At 35.9% G+C, this 19,444-nt stretch overlaps 4 protein-coding genes across 7 annotated transcripts in view; 2 read left to right on the top strand and 2 right to left on the bottom strand.

Annotated features, from left to right (window-relative positions):
- LOC140049997 (medium-chain acyl-CoA ligase ACSF2, mitochondrial-like) overlaps positions 1 to 19,444 on the top strand; it is a 46,672-nt gene that overhangs the window by 16,211 nt on the left and 11,017 nt on the right. For 2 of the 3 annotated variants that reach the window (XM_072094981.1, XM_072094978.1), the window contains one exon: positions 16,681 to 17,597. The exons of the other annotated variant lie outside the window; for it this stretch is intronic. In XM_072094981.1, the coding sequence (XP_071951082.1) occupies positions 16,681 to 16,761 (81 nt within the window). In that variant the 3' untranslated portion in view covers positions 16,762 to 17,597. Of the gene's footprint in view, positions 1 to 16,680; positions 17,598 to 19,444 lie in introns of those variants that run through there. 3 annotated transcript variants of the gene reach the window in all.
- LOC140049999 (sialidase-1-like) lies at positions 53 to 4,492 on the bottom strand. The gene is made up of 3 exons (XM_072094982.1): positions 3,803 to 4,492; positions 3,534 to 3,628; positions 53 to 2,472 (listed from the first exon to the last, which is right to left on the bottom strand). The coding sequence occupies exons 1-3, from the start codon at positions 4,428 to 4,430 to the stop codon at positions 2,056 to 2,058; spliced, it is 1,140 nt and encodes a 379-aa protein (XP_071951083.1). The 5' UTR covers positions 4,431 to 4,492; the 3' UTR covers positions 53 to 2,055.
- Positions 4,989 to 7,747, top strand: LOC140049000 (sialidase-1-like). Its single transcript, XM_072093812.1, has 3 exons — positions 4,989 to 5,750; positions 6,266 to 6,360; positions 6,942 to 7,747. Exons 1-3 carry the CDS (start codon positions 5,120 to 5,122, stop codon positions 7,341 to 7,343), a joined length of 1,128 nt encoding a protein of 375 aa, XP_071949913.1. The 5' UTR covers positions 4,989 to 5,119; the 3' UTR covers positions 7,344 to 7,747.
- The window catches only part of LOC140049995 (bone morphogenetic protein 1 homolog), a 42,770-nt gene continuing 32,157 nt past the window's right edge, over positions 8,832 to 19,444 (bottom strand). For both annotated transcript variants that reach the window (XM_072094974.1, XM_072094975.1), the window contains exons 12-16: positions 14,653 to 14,775; positions 13,724 to 13,856; positions 12,967 to 13,220; positions 11,263 to 11,452; positions 8,832 to 10,721 (exon numbers count right to left, since the gene is read on the bottom strand). In XM_072094974.1, the coding sequence (XP_071951075.1) occupies positions 10,598 to 10,721; positions 11,263 to 11,452; positions 12,967 to 13,220; positions 13,724 to 13,856; positions 14,653 to 14,775 (824 nt within the window). In that variant the 3' untranslated portion in view covers positions 8,832 to 10,597. The remainder of the gene's footprint in view (positions 10,722 to 11,262; positions 11,453 to 12,966; positions 13,221 to 13,723; positions 13,857 to 14,652; positions 14,776 to 19,444) is intronic.

The raw sequence follows: 19,444 nt of genomic DNA on the forward strand, positions 1-19,444 counted from the left end.
AATCAACTGAAAACAAAATGCATTGCTTATATTTATTGAATATATATATAAAAAAACAATATAACAAAAATACTGTACATAGATCGACAGATAACACGTAACCACCACCGCTCTGTTAGAGGGTTGCTCAAATAATCTTACATTATCATTAAATTGTCATAGAAACTTGTTCGTTCCCCGTATTAATTCAGGATCAACCATCTCCCCCAACCACCACTAACCAAGAGCCCCACATCATTACTTAACAGAACATATAGTATAGTATACAGTATTATTCAAAATCATCTCTTATATCTTCTTACTACGTATAGTAGTAACCCCCCCCCCCCCAAACCCATCAATGCAATACAACACTTTGTGCTTCCAAGTTCCCTTCCTCTATTTCAAGTCTTATATGACAATTGAATCCTGCAATTTAATTGTTAATATGAGTTATGAAACCAAAACCAAATTATTATAAATGTAATTGTAATCGCAAAGAAAGAAGAAAAAAAAGTGCATATTAACTAATGGTAATTATGATGCTATGTACTACCTGACATAAAAAGTATCTCTTATTCCTGGCAAGAGTTTTCAGTTTAAAATTTTTTGAAATTTATATTTATTGAAATTTATATTTATACTGTACTGGGTAACCTCTTCAGTCAAAGACTGGTCTCCCAGAGGGCCCAGTTGGTGATCAGTGGCTGTGATGTACTAATACACCGGGGTAACCCCCTACTCGTCTCGAAAGATGTACTAGGTTCTTTAAAGTGCACACGAGCTAGATGTGTACACTGGACCTACGTTTTATAGTCCTTATCCAAGAAGACTCGTTCTACCACCAGAACCATGGAGTGAGTTAGCCTCGAACCCCTGCCGATGTTATGGCTACGTAATTACGGTTCCACTGTCTTAACCACTCGGCCACTCACTCACTAATCAATAATCTCAATTTCAAAATCTTATTGGACAATTAAATCCTATGTAATTTAATTTATGAGTTATGAAACCAAAACCAAATTATTGTTTATGTAATTGCATACAACTCTCTTTCACTGATCATACCATATAGAAAAAGTGCATATTTACTAATATGGTAATTATGATGCTATGTTTTACCTGATCTAAACATTATCTCTTATTCCTGGCAAGAGTTTTTACCTAATATTATGTAGACTTTGATAATTTTACAAAAACAACTACCGTAGTTCCTCGGGTATAATCCCACCTCGAGTATAATCCCACCCCCGACTTTACGATTACCTTCGCACGCAAGCATATCCTCGGGCAAAGTCCCAGTGTATAATTTATCATTAGGACAGAGGTAGGCCTAGCTAGCTAGGCCGATTTTTTTTAAAGAAATTCTCACCAAAAAATAGAGTCATTTCTCTGAATTCGGCTGACTTAAAACTCATCAAACATTGGCCATCGTAAAGTTGAATACAACCTTAATATCATCGCCCCGATCTTCGCGTTCTGCACATCATGCATTCGCCGCACACTCGCTCGCCGTGTACATGCATGCCTTGTTTACACTACTGCATGCTTGATTACCATAAAATAAACACCGCCCTCTATACCGACAGGAGCAGTACTGTAGTTCGTGTCACATGCAACAACATGCCATTTGCACATAGCTCGAGCGTGGGGAATCGGGAGGAAAGACGGAGAACTCGTATGAGAATATGTCGATATTATTTAGGAAGCCAGGCCCAGATCACATTTTAGGGTATTTTTTAAGTAGAAATCTGGGAGAAAATCTATACAGTAGGCATAGACCAATTAGGCTGCCTAGGCCTAGATGACCTGGCAGTCTAACGTCTAGGCCTACATCGGAATATAGCTTTAGATAGCCTAAATGTTGTCATTTTCAGTTCATGCACCGGGAAATCCCCGGGTATAGTCCCACCTCCCAAATTCGGGCAAATTTCACGTACAAGGGGGGTGGGATTATACCCGGGGAACTACGGTATTATACATTTCTTGTTTGAAAAATCATGTGTATATTGTATACTTTACAGACCCACAGAAACTATAAAAAATATATGTAAATTTGAATAGTGAAAACAATATTTAGTGAATTTTAACCAATGTGAACCAGATGCTACCAGCATCACTATTTCCCTTCATACTCCTTTCATACAATACGCCAATATGGTTCTCATCGACGCTCGTCAACGTTGAATATGCTGCTGGTCCCGGGTAAATATTGACGGCTCCATCCCATGATTGGCCTTCATTCGCACTCCATCTCAAGGTAATGTTCTCTCTCGCTCCAGCATTGGCTGCATTGCTGAAAAACATGAGGTCACCGTGTTTGAGAATTCCACCTGCGTCAGTGGGATCAATTAATGTGGTATCGAAACGAACGCTATTGAAGTCGATTGTATCGCCCCCGTCGTTACTCAGCATTATAATGCGGCAGGCACAAAAGTATTTCCGCTCATTCCGGACATTGAACAATATAGAGCCATTTTTTAGTTCCGAGATCTGAAAAAGAAAAATGGGTATCAAAAAAAAATTGTACTGTATTAAAATAGGAGACAATATTATATGTATTCTTAGTATTTTTAAAATTAATTTCTACCTTGTACCATTCATTCATTTAAACAATTTCTTTGATGAAATTTCACTTAAGCACTGTCTACACTATGAAACTACTAACTGTAGACAGAGCTTTTAATAGGCTTATTTTACTGTTTCTACTTTAAAGGCCAGGTGCGGGCAAAAAATTTCTATTGATCATACATTCCAATAATTATCGATCTATAGTTTCCCCTATGTTTCATAATTTTTGGGATTTTATTTGTGTTACACGAGCTTGTTTAAAATAAGCACTTTCTTATCAGTGGGGGGATAGTTTAAATTACACAGTAAAATCTCTATTCTTTTGTACACAAATTTTGTAAATAGAGAGGCATTTTAAAAAGCTATGAAAAATAAACGTGTGGTAAAAAGATTTATCAGATGACTAAATATAGGTAATATAACTTGAATTTTACATTTCTGGTATTTTCATTCAACTTTAGATTTTTATTTTCATGCTATAGCCAAAATTATCCACCGTATACCCACCATCTTTTTTCACCTTCTAGGTTAAACTACCTAACTACTGAAAAAAAGTCTTCCTGGTTTTTATGGCAGAATTTTGCCAAATTTTGTGTTTGACCATATTAAGGGAAATTCATGTTTTTTTGTCCTGATTTCTGTTACAAATATTTGATTTATGTACAATTAACCAGATATTATATTTAAAATTCATGCCTGTACCCGAGCTTTAAGGAGATCTAGCTCCTCGAACTCATTGCTGTTTCTGTATGAGTGTGAGTTGATCTTTAAAGCTCTGTCAACGCTATCAAACTGTATGTGACAAAAATAAATGTGATGTGCCCATATATGGACATGATAATATCATATCACTACCATATTTGAGCATACATCACTACCATGTTTGGGCATATCACACTTTGTTTGTCAAACTAGTTTGATAGTGTAGACAGAGCTTTACAAGCCAATGGCACCACCAGTTGATGGATGGCATTTTCACAAACCTGTACTTCTGTTGGCCAAAATGCACGTGAATACATAGGTCCATACTTGGGAAGTGCTACCTGAGAGGCTCCAAGTTTCCAGGTTTTTCCTTGATCTTTGTAAAAAAACAGTAGATAAATTAGACTATGTTTGTGTATATTTAATACCCATTATACAGCTTTCTGACTCAAACAAAACATCTAGTGAGATTACAATATGTATAAACAAACATTTTAAATTGCATGAAAATGTATACATCATAGATATATCTTAGACTTTTAGTACATACCATCACTGGTTATGCACTCCATCGCATAGTAGATATGTCTGATTGTGTGGCCACACACAATAAGACGACCTTTGTTGGGCTGTAGTTTCTTTTGTATGCCATACCCTGGCCCAGCAGACCACGAATAATTGTATAAATTGCTATTTATGCCGTCAATTTTTCCGATGTCTACGGGCTCTTCCCAAGACAGACCACCGTCCACTGATTTGATCATAAAATTGGAAGTCACACGGCTAGCACACGTTCTATGCGCGCATTCCGTGTAAAACAGCAACACTTCTGATTGCTCAGAATTATACAAAACAGCCCCAAGGTTGATTCCATCATTGGACTTAAAGTTACTCGTTACAAATTCTGTTACCGACCAACTGTAGCCTCCGTTTACAGAGCTTCTTCCAGCGACAAATTTAGAGTTGGAATCGGATCTGGAGTACTTGCGACCCTCGGCGTAAACAACGACTTTCCCCTCATCAGTTAGCGTTGCTACTGGTATACGGTAGGCATAAACCTCGCCTTCATCGCCTCCCTCAAACAAAACCTGGTCAAGAACCACTTCAACGTTTAAGCCATTACATGCAGTAATCAATAATGCTGATAGTATACTAAAAAACGTAGACATACTCTCCATGATGTAGGCTTAAATTGACAGTAAGTAAGGAATGTTTATTTTTCTATGTGTCGTGTAGCGGCGGCGGCGACCACCACTCTGTAACTTCCTCTTCATTTAGATAGAGAGGGTGGAATTAAAAAATATATATAATTATAATTTGATCTAATTAATCATATATTCATCTTATCTAACAGACTATCTACTAAAAGGAAAACTAAATAATGATACCTAAGTATGTAATCTATCACTAAATATGTTAACATGAATAAAATATGTTTTTAATAAAATGTTAATACCTCATAGTAAATGGAACTTACCACAATTAGTCACATGATTGAACAGGGTTTGTAGTCACCTGACTTTATTGTTTACGTATGAATAGGTGGTTGTTTTGGATACAGTGAAAGCTCATCCACTATGGCGCGCAAGTAGAGCCTTTAATGATATGTATTTTTATTTTAGAAGTTTAACTTCATATTTTATTTCCTTTATGTGGTAATTGGGCGGGATTGGTGCAGGATGTTCCTCCCGAGTGCCCTTCGATTTGGTGTACCATAAAAGCTTTTCTTATCGGGCGTAATTTGCGTACCATTAGGCGACTAGGTACAAGAACATAGGCCGTATACAATCTAGCAAAACAGCGTTGTTAAAGGCATGTGACGACGGGGATCGCAATAATCTATTGTCACTAACAAATAGCCAACAATATGCCTAGATATCACCTAATAATAACGTTTGTGTTATATACGTGTAGTTTAATTGTAATTGCAATTAATCCATCGATTATAAAGTCGCAAGTAATATGGGAAAGCAATTCAACCGGCGAAGTTTATTTGTATCGGATACCAGTGATCACCAACCTACCAAACGGCGATCTGGTTATCTTCACTGAAGCCCGAAAATATGACATTCCCAGTACGGACGTCGGGGCTAAATTCATTGCCATGAAACGATCAAAGGACAAGGGTGTATCCTGGGGTCCGACCGTATTCATCGTCGATGATTACGAAGCGAACGATGGCCTGAATTTAGGCACAGTTATGGTAGATGAAGAAAAGGGGTATATAATAATTCTGTATGTTTACTGTGCACACAATCGATGCCCGAAGAGACAGAACGTAGCCACCAACTTTGTTGTGAAGAGCAAAGATTGGGGTTATACCTGGAGTGAACCGGTAGATCTTGGCTTACAAAATCCAGCGATTCTTGGTTACGATTTGTCACCAGGCCCAGGATACGGAATACAGAAGAAGTTCGCACCAAACAAAGGTCGATTGATAGCATGCGGTCACAGAACACCATTTGCATTGAAGTCGGTCGCTTGCTTTTATAGTGATGGTAAGTTATATCTTTCATTACTAAATAAATTAAATATTTCGTAAAGTATTAACGTTTCTAGAAGTTTGTATTATAGGACCTATTGAAAAAAAAAACAATATGAAAGCGAAAGAAAAATGTTAAGTGTGGAGGCCTTTATAATTTATAATGTCAATGTGTACAGTAGCTTTATGTCATAGTTCATCCCATGGATGAGATATTGAGGCGTTGGTTTTGTGGGCAACACTGTAGAAAAGACCAATTTCAATTTACGGTTTTATTTGCAACTGACATTTTTACTTTATATTTTTCTTGATCGTATATATTAAATAAATTGTGCTGTCGCACAACGAATACAGAATACAGAAAGGTGATTTACTACAGTGCCTACCATTGGGAAATAAAATTATAAATATTCTACCTTTCTGTTCATAATTCTAACAATCGAATTTTAACCACTAGAATCTTAGTGTAATAGTACTTGTGAATTGATATTGGTTGTTCATGATTTATGAATAATTCTTGTTCTTTTCCAGATCATGGCGATACATGGCATATTGGCGGCGGTCTTGTCGGAATGCCATTTGGAGGTGATAAAAAAACTGGAGATTTTGCACCAGGAGAAGCACAGGTAAGTTGAACTGCTAAATTTATATTTGATTTGTAAATCTATATTCAATTATACTTTATCTATCCACTCATGGTTGCTCTTCAGTGTATATGAAAAAACAAGTTTTTCAATTCTTTATATATATTATTTATAGTATAGAATGTAAAAAAAAAAAAATAAAAAACAACCTTTGAGATTTGTTTTTGAAGTTCTATTTTGAATGTTGTTGTCCGAATTCTATGGGTATGGGTTCTATGGTTAAGGCCAACTCAGACAGGGTCGTACGACGAAGCCCGACGAGTCGCCTCGTCGGGAGGAACATTAAACATATTTAAAGTTCTCCCGACGGCTTAACAACTATGCCCGACGGTATCTCAAGACGACTCATCTCGTCGGGATTCATCTCGAACAGCACTAACGAGTCAAGACATTTCTTCGGGTCTTGTCGTACGACGCTGTCTGAGTTGGCCGCGCCTTTATGCGTCAAAACCATTTTCAACACAAGGTTGTTTAACAGATTTGTTCGAGAACGCTAATCTCGAATTTGTTTCACATAGGCCTAATATTATTTTGTTACACAATTTTCAATTCTCTTTTTACAGATCATTGAATATCCTAACGGTACATTACTAGTGAACGCTCGCAATACACATTTCTATCACTGTCGCTGTAGAATTCAAGGCATGAGTTTTGACGGTGGAATAACCTTCCCAGTCACATCAACCACACTGGTTGCAGATCTCATTGAGCCTAGCGTCTGTGGTTCAATTCTTCTACAGGGAACCACCCTATTTTTTTCTAACCCATCTTCCACGGCTGGGCGTGTTAATATGACCCTAAAGTGGAGTGGTGATATGGGAGAGACATGGCCTAACCAGTTGCCGATATTCCCTGGTAGTAGTGAATATTCGTGTCTTACAGCAATTGATGATGATCATATTGGTCTAGCTTTTGAGAAAAACGACTATAAGTTGGTACAATTTGTTAAGATCCAAATAAAATAAAGTTTATTAATCAATCAATCAATAAGTTTTTAATGAAATGATTAGTGATATTTCAGGTCAGACACGCGGCGCATGTTCCCCTCATACGGTTAACTTGTAATGAACTCAGGGACCATTTTACGTCCTCAGATGCTCCACTAGTAAATTCTTGTTACTTTCCTTACGATTAAATTACTTATGTTTTATCATGTTTGCCATTGATATAATTTAATATTGTAAGAGAAAATAAAATATAAATTATTCATGTATTTTGTCATAAACGTTTCGTTTAAAATTGAGTGTGCTATTTTTTGTTTTCGTCTTTATATTTCAAAATGATATTCGATTATGTCAAATGCATACATACAATATTGAGTAATTGGAATTCATACTTTTGAAATAAAATACAATTCAAATATTATCTATCTCTGTTTTAATTTGTTTCGTTTCTTGTTTATTTCTTTTCTCGTTTTTAACTTATTAAAGTTTTGGTATTTTAGTATTATACAGAAGAGATAAGATAACGAAGTATGTGAAAACTACGGTGGCTAATTTCCGCCAAAGAAATTTTTTTTTTTTATAATAATACTAATTAGGGCGTTATAACGCCGTATTAGGGCGTTATAACGCCGTATTAGGGCGTTATAACGCCCTAATTATACAATCCGTTCACACGTACATGCACATGCGTAGTACATCAACAAATCCAGAGCCATAAAGAGTTGCGACTTTGAATGGATTGAATCAATTTGTTTAAAGGTTTTTGTTAAAACAATAATAAAATTGCTTTAATCCATTTAATTTAACAGCTCTGGCTGGCTCTACGCGTTTATTTTGTACAGCGATATAGTAATGCATTGTTTTTACATTTTGTTGTTTAAAATCATCTTCGCAGTAACTTTAAGATTGCGTTATCTTAACAAAAACCTTTAAACAAATCGATAGTTTTGATATTTAAAACCTTGTGAATGTTATTCATTTTTTAAGCACATGACTCGACTCCATACACAACATAGGCATAGTTGGACACAAAGATGGCCAGTAATGTACCACGTGACTTTCTAAAATCTGTGAATGCGCCGAGAGGTTTGTTGATGTACTACGCATGCGCATGTACGTGTGAACAGATTGTATATTTATGGCGTTATAACGCCGTATTATTATTTAAAAAAAATTTTCTTTGGCGGAAATCAGCCACCGTAGAAAACGGTTGTCACTTTTTCGTATATACACACTGGCTTTAAAATAGTACACTATTTAATCTTTTGCTTTGGACTATTTTTAATTGAAGCTTCAATCACCACAATAAAATTCGTCATTTAGTTTGAGTTTACAGTATGTCCACATGTCCTGTAATATGTATCAAATTCAATGGAGTTTCCAATACAAGTACAGTAAAACCACAAAGGAACGCCTTTAAGTGTTGCCTCTTGTTCTTTTCACAAGATAGTTTTTTTTAAATTCTTTTTTCAGTCGCGGCTCTACAGCTCACTATGTCGGTCGGTTGGTTGGTTGGTCGGTCGATAAACTTGAGCACGCGACTGCAGCCATGTATTATTGTCTTGTTACTTCATACGCATCCAACAGCGAGCACAAACTCACCAATTACAGGATGGATAAACTAGTTTATCATGTATCGTGCTTATAAACTAAGTCTCAAATGAGGCTTAGGGAATTACAACTCTGGCTCTATGTCAGGAACCCCGGAGCTTGGGATTGAAAGGCAAGCACGTTAACCACCAACCTTCAGCTACACTTGAAGGTGTCCTCTGTCCCAAACAAAGGGGTCTAAATTATTAATCTGTCCAGTGATTTCATTTTCATCTCTTTCCTGGCCTTCGACTTTTACCTGGGATTCCATTGGAATTGTGCGTTTAGTTAGTTGCTTTACTCCTTGTCCAGGTGGTTGTTGTTTTGACGATGTCTGTCCCTCTCCAAATTGTTTAGTTTAAACGTAGTTTGCACAATCCAGCCACAATCATATGTTCTAATGCTTTTGTATAAAGTATTCCCAATATGCCTACGTTGTTTGTAGATGTAAATAAAAGTGAGACTCAAAATTTATTACTTGGACATTTTATTAACAAAAACAATGAAATACCCAACAATTCAACCATCTGTATGTCTTAACAACTTAAATAAAGATTATCGCTCTTCGTAAGTGCTAGGCCTACACCTAAATTATTCTGTTTTTGTAATAAACAATTAAGAAAGTGGTAAAGTAAGCACATTTCTTCCTTCTTTATTCAAACAGTAGCAAACGTGAAAACTTACTAAGTTTAATATAACTTTTGAACTTCGTTTAGACATGGAGTGTAGTTATCTAATTGTTACATAATGGTTTAGTGGACTAGTGGACCGATATATTAAAATGGGGGTAAATGGGTGGTATTGATCGTTACACTGTTCTTGCCGTAGCTTATTTTCTTGTAAATTAAACCGCACTAAATAATTGCTAAGGGACATCAAATAGTTCACTATAAGGTTAAAGGTCAGCTGCTGAGGTCAATGGTTAAAGGTTAATGCTAAATTTGTCATATTACGTAAGAATTTTGGTCCACGTTGCCACGTATTGAAAGAATATCATAATAACATTACCTGTATAATAACACTGGAGGTAGATGAAATATTTTAAAAACAAAAACAATATTCAATTCAAATATGTAAATACAGTAGCAGTTTTGAAAATATAATGGCGCGTGAAAACAAATGAATAAAATCTACTAATTTTACTACGTGCTGCTAATATCCCATTGCGAATATGAGTACAGTATAATACTAGTATATGTTTGAAATGGACATACGTACATTTAATAATTATTACAAAACTGATATGTTGGTTAGACTGTATTACTTAAATGCACTCCATCCACACATGAAGTGTCCAATATCAGTCCCCAAAGATATATTCACGCATGCGTACCTACAATGTCATAATTTGACCCCTCAACTTTTTGCCGTCAACAGTGGCCTGTGGCGGATTTTTTAAAGGCAATTCATTCTATAAAAAAAAACGCAAATCAGAATATGTTTCGAGGGATGCTTTTCAGTTAATGAAACAATGCTCATGTACCATTTATTGATTACACATTAATTAAATTAATATTCATAAAACAAAACCCCTGTTATAAAATACTATTATGAAATTTGTTTATATTTTGTTTACAATTAATTTAAATCCGTATTATTATAATTGTTATTAAAATTAATGTTTGCAGTGCGTCTACTCTAACTTCTTCGTTGACTTTATCGGACATGCGCAGTGCTACTATAAATTATTCTACATTGACGATAGCTCTGAATCCCTTTCCTTGTACAGTCGCATCAGATTGAAATTTAATCCAAAATTCGCCCGTTATCGACCGTAGCAGTGTAGGTGGTGACCTGCTTCCACAGAACCTATAATAATACAAGTTAGGAACATGTGTAAATGTTTTATCGCTCAAGCAAACTTTTTCAATAACCAATTTTTCTTTTGACAATCAGTTTTTGATAAATCAAATGCATTGTGCTCAAATTCATAATACAACCGTATAGGGAGACACCGTCTGGTGACCCAACAAATTTCTTCCTTAATAGAAGTGTCCCCTGAATAGGCTTGACCCTGACTAGAGGTTGACCCTAAACAGAGGTTGTCCGAAGGTTGAAACTTCCCCGGCTCGTTAGTTTCACGGGTAATACTAATAGAGGTGTCTCTTAATATGGGTGTCCAAAGAAGGGCCAGGTTATTGTATTCGTGGTAGTAGTGATAGATATGTTCTCATTGAGGTGATTCAAAGGAGGGATCTGCTCTACTCGAGGTAGTTAGTACGAGTGGGGCCGTTCGGGATGACCGAATAGAATCAATATGTCACATAATTGTATTTTTTTGACAAAATGTCCCGAACGGCGCCCCGTAGTTAGTCATGTAAACGCCGCGCAGTACCAAATCCTATCTTACCTCCCTACTCTCGCTGGGTGTTCAACGTCACCGTCCATTATGTCAACAAAGTCAAACTGACAATCTTCTTGCTTCTCAATATCAAAATTTTCAAACAACATCGAAACTTTGTTTCCGGTTATTTTCCAAATACAATCCACCTTATTTGGATAAAAATCTGGATATCCAGGCGTTTCCAATGTAGTAGTTTCTATAAAAGAAATAAATAGTAACGTGTTATATATGATATATTCAGTGCTGTATATCTCCACGTATAGAATGTGTCCAGTATCAGGCAAATCCCGTGATACAGCATCACATGTGGTGCTTGTATTATGAAAAACTAGAAGAAATTAGTGTATATAATAAAGGCGACACTTGCGAAACACACGAGATACTATATCACGGAATTTGCTTTGACCAAGAAAAATCATAAATCTTCAAATAGAACTACGGTCGTTAGGTTAAATTGGTTAAAATGGACCTGAAATGGAATTTCGATTTTCAAGAAATTCACACATCTTATTTAAATGTATCAAATTAACACAAACCCATACAAATAAAAACAAAACGTATAGTATTTTGAGTAAAAACGAAATTTTAAGATACCATGGTAAATTAGCGAAAATTACTCACGCCATTGCAATATTCTATTTCAACGGCCGTCGGAAGCCTCTATATTCACGACGTCACATACACACGATGATATCGAGAGCGTGTATGCCGCCCGATAGTCAGTGAATGATCGACGGCCTGGAAAGATACGCGAAGCGTTGACACTAATACTAATTTATTCAATATCTAATGTTGTTGAAATATAGGTCCCTAAAATGTACTTCGTTTGTTCTAAAACACGAATTTAGAAGGCCTACCTCCCAAACCTTTACTAGGCCTCTAGGCCCCCAATCCAGCGCGCGGAGTCGATCCACCACCCACATCATGCGGCGAGGCTCCGTTTCATGTGCATCCAAGGACCAAAGCGATATCAACAACTTGCTGCGCTCATTGTCAAGCCAAAGTAAAATATGAATAACATTCGTTTTTGAACTGCCTGATTCGTGACAAATAAATTATCATCTCATATTACTAATTTAATTCTGCAAAACTAAAAACTAAAGAAACTAACACATTTTAGCAGTATAAATTACGAACGATATACAAAATACACGAACGGAAAATATGGATACGCATCATTGCGCACGGAGCTGTATCCCGGACAACGTTGCCAGGCCAACTTCGGTATTGCCAGAAAAAAACCGTTGATTTTAAGATTTTAAATCGTCATTTACTCGATGAATAACCGTTTATGCGGTAATAATTTTATCTAAAAAAATTCTAAATACGTTTCTGCAAATGCACAAGCATTTTTTAGAAAATACTCCATAGATTTCAAGAGTTATAGCCAAAAAACTGCAAATTTTCCATTGGAGGGATAGGAATATATTCGCAAAGTGACGTCACCCGCGAATTTTTTTGATTTTCAAATGGGGCTTTCCCCAAAAGGGCCAATTTATATTTTGTAACAATATACATTCTAGCAACACCTAATAGCCCCCAAAACATCATTCTAAAATGAAAAAAATCGAAAATCCATTTCAGGTCCATTTTAAGGGGGCTTTCCCACCTCTTCCGTTTTTCCAGATGTTTTTTGTTGCTTTTTAGATGTCTTCCAAACTCTGACGTAATTGTATCGAATTTACTTGTTCATTTAGGGTTCGTTCTTACCATTTATTGTTCCTCCACATTCTTGTTGATGGTTCCCACGTAACTCCGTGAAATAGTTCACCAGAAAGCTGTTAGTGTGAGGCCATTCTGAATGGTACTGTACCCATATACTGTTTGATATAGTATCAACTTCTTCAGGCCAGTCCTCTATACTACATATTGTAGTGAGGGCGCCACTACCAGGACCTTGACCCTGCCCTATGGTTATATAATTTAAGCATCTATCGTCGTTTTCCCAACGTTCAAATTCAATTCTAGAAGAAAACGTTGTAGACATAATTTATTATGTACCAACTGAATTGATTCTGTATCTATTCTGTGTCACCGGAATTTATTATACAGAATTCATTCTGTGACGACATAGTTATGTGTAGACATGGGTGAACTAATTCCGTGTCGACAGAATTCATTCCGTATCAACAGAAATCATTCCGTGTCGACATAATTCATTCCCTATTAACAGAAATCTTTCCGTGTCGACAGAATACATTCTGTGTAGACAGATTTAAATTGTGTAGACAGAATAGATTCTGTAGACAGGGTTCATTATGTGTAAGATAGAGTTCATTCTGTTCAGACAGAATAATTCTAAGTGTATATAAGATTTGATTTTCATCTAGGAAGAGAGACGGACAGCAATACTGATAAAGTGAGCACATCCAAAGTGTCTTCCCATTTTTCTATTCTATTCATACATATGTGTACACACATTCATTGTACACCTCTCAAATATTACGAATATTAAGATACCACTTACCCTAAGGATATTCTAAGATCCTGTTCTACATTGATATGCCACAAGCAATCTAATGAATTGTTGTTATTCGGTATTATAGGTGTAAAAAAGTAGCCCTCGTAATCTTCATATTTATTCCTACAATTCTCAACCTCTGTAATGAGAATGCAATAGTATTCGGTTATAAATATACAGTACGGTAGTTAAGGGCTAATTCTGGTCTAGAGCTCTGTCTACACTACCAAACTAGTTTGACAATAAAAAATGATATATACCCAAATAATGATAGTGATATGACATTATCATGTCCATATATTGGCACATCACATAAAGATGGTGTAGACAGAGCTTTATGTTTGGTTATTCCAACTACAGTTTGTCTGTTACTACAGAACTCTTCCTACTACTTCTTGGGGAGACTACTATTTCGTGAATTGAACAAGGGGCAGCGTCATTTTTCGTAACTTCACAAACGCAGCTCGTAAAGTATCAACGTTTAGTATGTTTATTTTCTTACTTGTCCCTCGTAGCCGTCACTTTTTTGGACAAAAGGGAAGGCGAAGCATATTGCTTATAAGCCCCTCAAAGTTAGCATGTCATTGTTCAAACGGTGTGAATTGTAATGGGTGGTACGGTTCACAACCCAAGCCTCTTCGAGTCTACTTTTAAACAAAATATAGAGAACTAGTCGAAACAACATAATCCGAAAGACCATTGATATAAACAACTGAAAACCGGACAAAAAAATGCCTTACCAGGGCCGTAGCCAGCATGAGGCAGAAGAGACGCTCGCCTCGTTTGAAATTTTCAATTTCCACCACCCACCCCCGATTCCCCAGCACAGATCGTCATATTTTATATCAATAAATATATATAAGTATTTTTGCCTCGTCTGTTTTTAATCTCTCGCTACGGTCTTACTTACGCTATGTAATACCCAACAAACCTACCTATACAATTGTAGTTATTTTCGTGTAGAATGTACCCCAAATCACACGAGCACTCGTAACCACCGGGTGTGTTGGAGCACCGATGTTCACACAGAGGACTGCCCTTGTCGCATTCGTTTTCGTCTGAAAAGTAATAAATCGTCATTAAGAAGAGTGTTTTTCAAAATTACCTTGTGTGCTTTCATATATCTGACTAAAGCTCTGTCTACACTACTGTATCATTTTTTATGTGACAAAAAAATGTGATGTGACCATAATATGGACATGATGATGTTGTCATATCACTACCATATTTGGGTATATCACCACCATATTTGAGCACATCATACTTTTTTAGTTAAATTAGTTTGATAGTGTAGACAAAGCTTAATATTATATGACCTTATTATAAATATTATGACCAGCCTAATTGTCATTGTCACCACCATAAAAACCACTGTGATCCTCCGATTTTTGTTTTCAACATCACTATACCCCCACCACCATTTCTATACCAGGTTTGTTACCATTGTGATGTCATCTTTTCTTCGTCGTAAATTATGTCTTCGATATTTTATTTTTACTCACAATAATAGATATCAGTTCTTTATTAACTTAGTTATTTCCTTTGTTATCACCATCGATCATCAAATATCGTTAAGGTGGTGGCTTACTACCATCTCATCTGTGCCTCATGCAAAGTTTTTTTAGTATACGGACCTACGCGTAGTTCAGCGTTCTCCAAGAACGCCACACGCACACCGTCTCCGTTTCTTAGGAAACACAAACTTCATAACGTTTACTATAAAAATGGCATGTGTGTTGCGGCGGCAGCGCGATGGATCTTTGATTCAACATATATCACTCTTATTCACTAACACGGTAGGTTTAAATTCGATTGTTCTTTGTCATTTTTTAGCCACATGACTTACAATCTTACTATAGTCCTACTTTAAAGTATGATATACCAGACCTATACATAAATGCAGAAACAGCAAGCCAAATACGTTTTATAAGTTGCAATGCAATGTATTATTAAGCTCTGTCTAGGCCTATGCCTACACTATCAAACTTTGTGACAGAAAAAAGTGGTTTGCCCATAATATGGACATGATAATGTTATATCACTACCATATTTAAGCATATCACTACCATATTTAAGCATATCACTACCATATTTACAAGAAGTGACTATTATCCGTTTTTTTAGTCGCGTGAACTCTATAGTTCACTATGTCGGTCGGTCGGTCGGTCGGTCTGTCTGTCGGTCTGGTATCACTATGCGTTTTATCGCTTTCTGACCTTATCTTGATATCAGTTTAATCTAGCAAAGTCAATTTTTCACAGTATATTCCTTATGGCCAGGAATCGATGTGGTTATGTTTTCACGGTGCGCAATAAAAAATTACGCGGTCTACGCACGATTTAACGAAATCACGTTTGTAATCATATCTTCACAACCATGAATCACAATTAAATAAAATACTCATAAATTTCAGGGCATAAATCATCATATGGCAATACAATTACGTGCGTAGCGCATGTAACGCATGCGTACGTACGCTTAAAATTTTCAAAATTTATTTTCGATGAAATAAGAGTATGTTTCAGGCAATTTTAAGCGTTTACAAAATTGCCATGAGTGCGCAGATTTTTGCGTGCGCACTGCGCGTTAAATGTTATTGAGCACTCTTTTTGCCCGATTTCTGTTTTCTTGACTTACTTTTCAACTCGAAATTACTTTATACGAGCACGTCAAAAGTGACAGGCTACGCACGTGTAAATTAAAAAAATATAACTGTTTTTAAACATTTCAACATTTTTAAACATGTTCAGTAATTTCGGTCAGTTGGTAGGTTGGTCGGTGGGTCGGTAAACACTAAGCACGCGACTGCAGCCATCTATATGCTGAAATATATGTTAATGCTGAAAAGCAAAGCAAGAAACATATCCTAACCTTACATTAAATGCTTTGCACTATTAGTCATCCTTAAAGCCATGGAGATATCCATGGAGGTATACATGCTTAAAATGTACATGTTTCTATAGATAGCCCGAGGATGTCTAAGACAGATCAACAAATCACAGAAGAAAGACGTATTTCATCTGAAAAGAGATTACTTGCTCTGATCGACGACAATGAAACGTTTCAAAAGGAGCTTAAGAAAAGCCAGGCGTACCAAAGAGCAAGAAGACGGCGTTTATATGCGCTAGATGGGTCCTTATTACGTATGATACAAAACGCTCAACAGCTTCAAACAAGGTTGAAACGTCTACAGGAAGAAATTGACAAAGAAAAAGCAGAAGAATCCAACAGACCGTGGCCTCATAACCTTCGGCGTTCAATCGACTAAAACGACATATCATTTATGTTTTAAAAATTGTATAGGCCTACAAATAAAAAATGATATTATTAAAACTAGTTGATTTATAATAAACGTGAGTTATCGTTATTTGAGGACATTCAGGTTTTGTTTAACATTCCATACTTTTCAGAAACATGGCTGGGCATCTTTTAATGCCCTTTTGTTTTGAGATGCATGGTATACTACTATTGCTAAGTAAACGTTATTTAAGGACATTCAGGTTTTGTCATCTTTACCATTCCATACTTTTCAGAATCATCGCTGGGCAACTTTTATTGTCCCATTGTATTGAGATGCATGATACACTACTGTAGACCTACTGTACAATTTATCTGATTAAATAGTATTGCCGGAGTATTTAATAATAAGAAATCCCTGCCAAACAATATGTTTAGTAGATCAATTTTTTAAAATCCTTTTATTGCAACCAGTTTGCAGTGTTTTTAATGTATTATTTGTTCTATAGAAATAGTATACAGTAATTGTAAATTGTTGCCATTTATGATCAGATGAATAGTTCTAAACTGATTTCATTGTGAGACTGCATTTTCTGTTTGTTTTAATTCAATGCTTTATTGAATGAAACGAGTTCGTTTTCGAGATGTCTAGCTATAAAATCAATTTCTGTATTTCCATTACAATACTTTGAGTTTAGTATTTGCAATGTTTGTTTTTTTGTGTGTGTTACTGTTTGACCTTTTATTACACGTATCTTATTCATGTTCAATGTGCTCATGGTTTAATTGGCTGAGAAGTGGTGATAAAAATCGAGTTTCTTGTTGCCTACGATTTTGATTAATATTGAAAATCTTGTTTCTGTGTTCTGTATGAATGCAGGTGGAAGATTTGTATTTTTTCCGTTAGTACAGTATTACGGATAGCATGTAGTACAAGGTTATTATCGTTACTGCTTGTGTTCATTTTATACATGGTGAATTTTATTCGTATTGACTTCGTGAATTAATATTAATAGCTCAAAGATTCTTTGTTTTTGTGAAAGGATCGTGAAACATAGGCCACGTGTGTGTCCATTGTTCAGTTATGTATTAGCAAGAGGCGGAGGAAACGAACGATTACACGCGGCGGTCGATTGCTTTGTGTAACCAAGGCAGGCTTTTGCATGATTAATTCGATCTAATAATGCGATAAATACAGAGTTTATCAACAAGACGTCTTTGAAATATATCCTTTTAGTCGTTACATCTGCAGTGTATGCACACACAGTTCACTCAATATGGTGGATATGCATCTTCAAGAAGCATACATTTTAAGGAAGGTAAACAAAGACATTAAAGTCGATACGTCATTTTTTAGCAGATTCTCGGACGTGAAGAGCGTACGAAAACGCGTGCGTTCGGATGTTCTAAACAGAAATTCACAAGTCGCGCAAAGTAATTTAAAGCGTTACAAAATGATAGCTGATTCAATGTCAATGACGATAGGAAATAAAACTCTGACAAAAATGGATTCTGAAAATGAATTTCGGATTTCGGATGAGGAAACGATTAAAGAGAGGTATGGACGTTTTAACCAACGATTGGATATGGTAGACCAGAGGGTGATAGGATTACGAGATGAATGTGTGTCATGCGATCAACGTCTTCAGAAGGTATTTCAGAGATTTTCTTCAGTAGAAAATCGGTTATCAGATCTTAAAATATCATTTTCAAAACTGCATATCGATTGTCTGTTAATAGATGTCACGAACTCCTCTCACGTATGTTTCCGAGCGGTTGAAAATACTTTAGGAACTCCCTTGTGACATAAAAGTATACACACAAAATCCACAAAGTTGTAAAATAACTCAAAAACAAAGCTTTAATTTCAATCAACTTCAACTTTCAACAATCCAGTAAGCACTTTAAACAACAGCTTCACAATGACTTTACAATATAACATCCAACCTCTATTCCAACCTCTGATCCAACAACCTTACAATAGTTTACAACCCTTTATATACAAGATGCTCCTATCCTTCTAGATCATTCTTTATACTTCTCATTATTACATGATTACAGTTTCTATTAATAGCACTTCTGGAATGTTCTTGATTGTTCTTATTAATTATACATGGTTTATTAAATCAAAACATCTTATTCTAGAATGTTCATGTAAATACTATGTTACTCTATATGTTAGGGAATGGTAATTTATTACACTCCCCCCTCTTTCTGAGCTCAAAACTCTTTCTTGGAGTTTTGAGGGGCTAGTATACACGGACGTGGCAAAATTTAACCCACTCCTAGTCTATAAAACTTAAATACGCCATAATAACATGGAACATAATTATTAATAATTACTAATAATGAACAAACAACATTCATGTAAATTTGTCCGAATGGTTCACTAATTACTGACATAGGAATCATAAAGTCCTTAAATTTAGTTCTATACTTTGAAGTTTTCTGACAAATCTTGCAATATTCAGTCACATCCTTTCTAATACC

Source organism: Antedon mediterranea, chromosome 5 (genome assembly GCF_964355755.1).
Source record: "Antedon mediterranea chromosome 5, ecAntMedi1.1, whole genome shotgun sequence".
In the NCBI taxonomy this organism is placed as follows: domain Eukaryota; kingdom Metazoa; phylum Echinodermata; class Crinoidea; order Comatulida; family Antedonidae; genus Antedon; species Antedon mediterranea.

Coding starts and splice junctions, on each gene's coding strand:
- LOC140049999 (XM_072094982.1), bottom strand. CDS start 4,430: ATGGAGAGTATGTCTACGTTTTTTAGTATACTATCAGCATTATTGATT. Junction 3,629..3,802: donor GGAGTGCATAACCAGTGATG/GTATGTACTAAA, acceptor TTTTTTACAAAG/ATCAAGGAAAAACCTGGAAA. Junction 2,473..3,533: donor TTTGGCCAACAGAAGTACAG/GTTTGTGAAAAT, acceptor TTTCTTTTTCAG/ATCTCGGAACTAAAAAATGG.
- LOC140049000 (XM_072093812.1), top strand. CDS start 5,120: ATGCCTAGATATCACCTAATAATAACGTTTGTGTTATATACGTGTAGT. Junction 5,751..6,265: donor CGCTTGCTTTTATAGTGATG/GTAAGTTATATC, acceptor GTTCTTTTCCAG/ATCATGGCGATACATGGCAT. Junction 6,361..6,941: donor TTGCACCAGGAGAAGCACAG/GTAAGTTGAACT, acceptor CTCTTTTTACAG/ATCATTGAATATCCTAACGG.